The sequence below is a fragment of the Arachis ipaensis genome, chromosome B02, assembly GCF_000816755.2.
Source record: "Arachis ipaensis cultivar K30076 chromosome B02, Araip1.1, whole genome shotgun sequence".
Taxonomy (NCBI): Eukaryota; Viridiplantae; Streptophyta; class Magnoliopsida; order Fabales; family Fabaceae; genus Arachis; species Arachis ipaensis.
The window spans coordinates 107,407,419-107,407,872 of record NC_029786.2 but is presented as its reverse complement, the minus strand read 5'-3'; the positions used below and the strand labels follow the sequence as shown (position 1 = coordinate 107,407,872).

Sequence of the window (454 nt, the reverse complement as noted above, 5' to 3'; positions counted from 1 at the left end):
AACATGGTTCATTATTTAATGATGTTAGTTATAACTTATAACAAAAAGACATTAAAAAAAAAGTTTGAATTTTGTGGCTGCCCATTATATTTGATTGATAATTTCTCAATTTTCTTTCATGAATAAATTAGGAAACCATTATGCTTAAAAGGTTTTATACCATTTGTAGGTGCAATTTGGAGGAAAAGTAGGAGATATTAATATAAATGGAAAAAATTACTCCTTGAAACAATTGCATTGGCATTCTCCCGCAGAGCACCGTGCAAATGGTCGCATGTAAGTTTCCTCAAAATAAGAATTATTCCTTGATAATAATATTTAATCACTTTGAATAAAAATATAACAATAAATAAAATTCAAGTAACAATTATTTTAAACCAAGAGTAGTACAATTTTGCTATAGGAGGTGACTATATGACTATAAAACCAATCCAACTAAATTTTGTTTTTCCAT

The 454-nt window shown here is 26.9% G+C and overlaps 1 protein-coding gene across 1 annotated transcript in view; it reads left to right on the top strand.

Moving 5' to 3' along the window:
- The window catches only part of LOC107628613 (alpha carbonic anhydrase 1, chloroplastic), a gene marked incomplete in the record, with an annotated part of 8,916 nt that overhangs the window by 7,601 nt on the left and 861 nt on the right, over positions 1 to 454 (top strand). Inside the window, 1 exon segment of the mRNA XM_016331240.2 lies at positions 170 to 276. Coding sequence (XP_016186726.1) covers positions 170 to 276 — 107 coding nt within the window.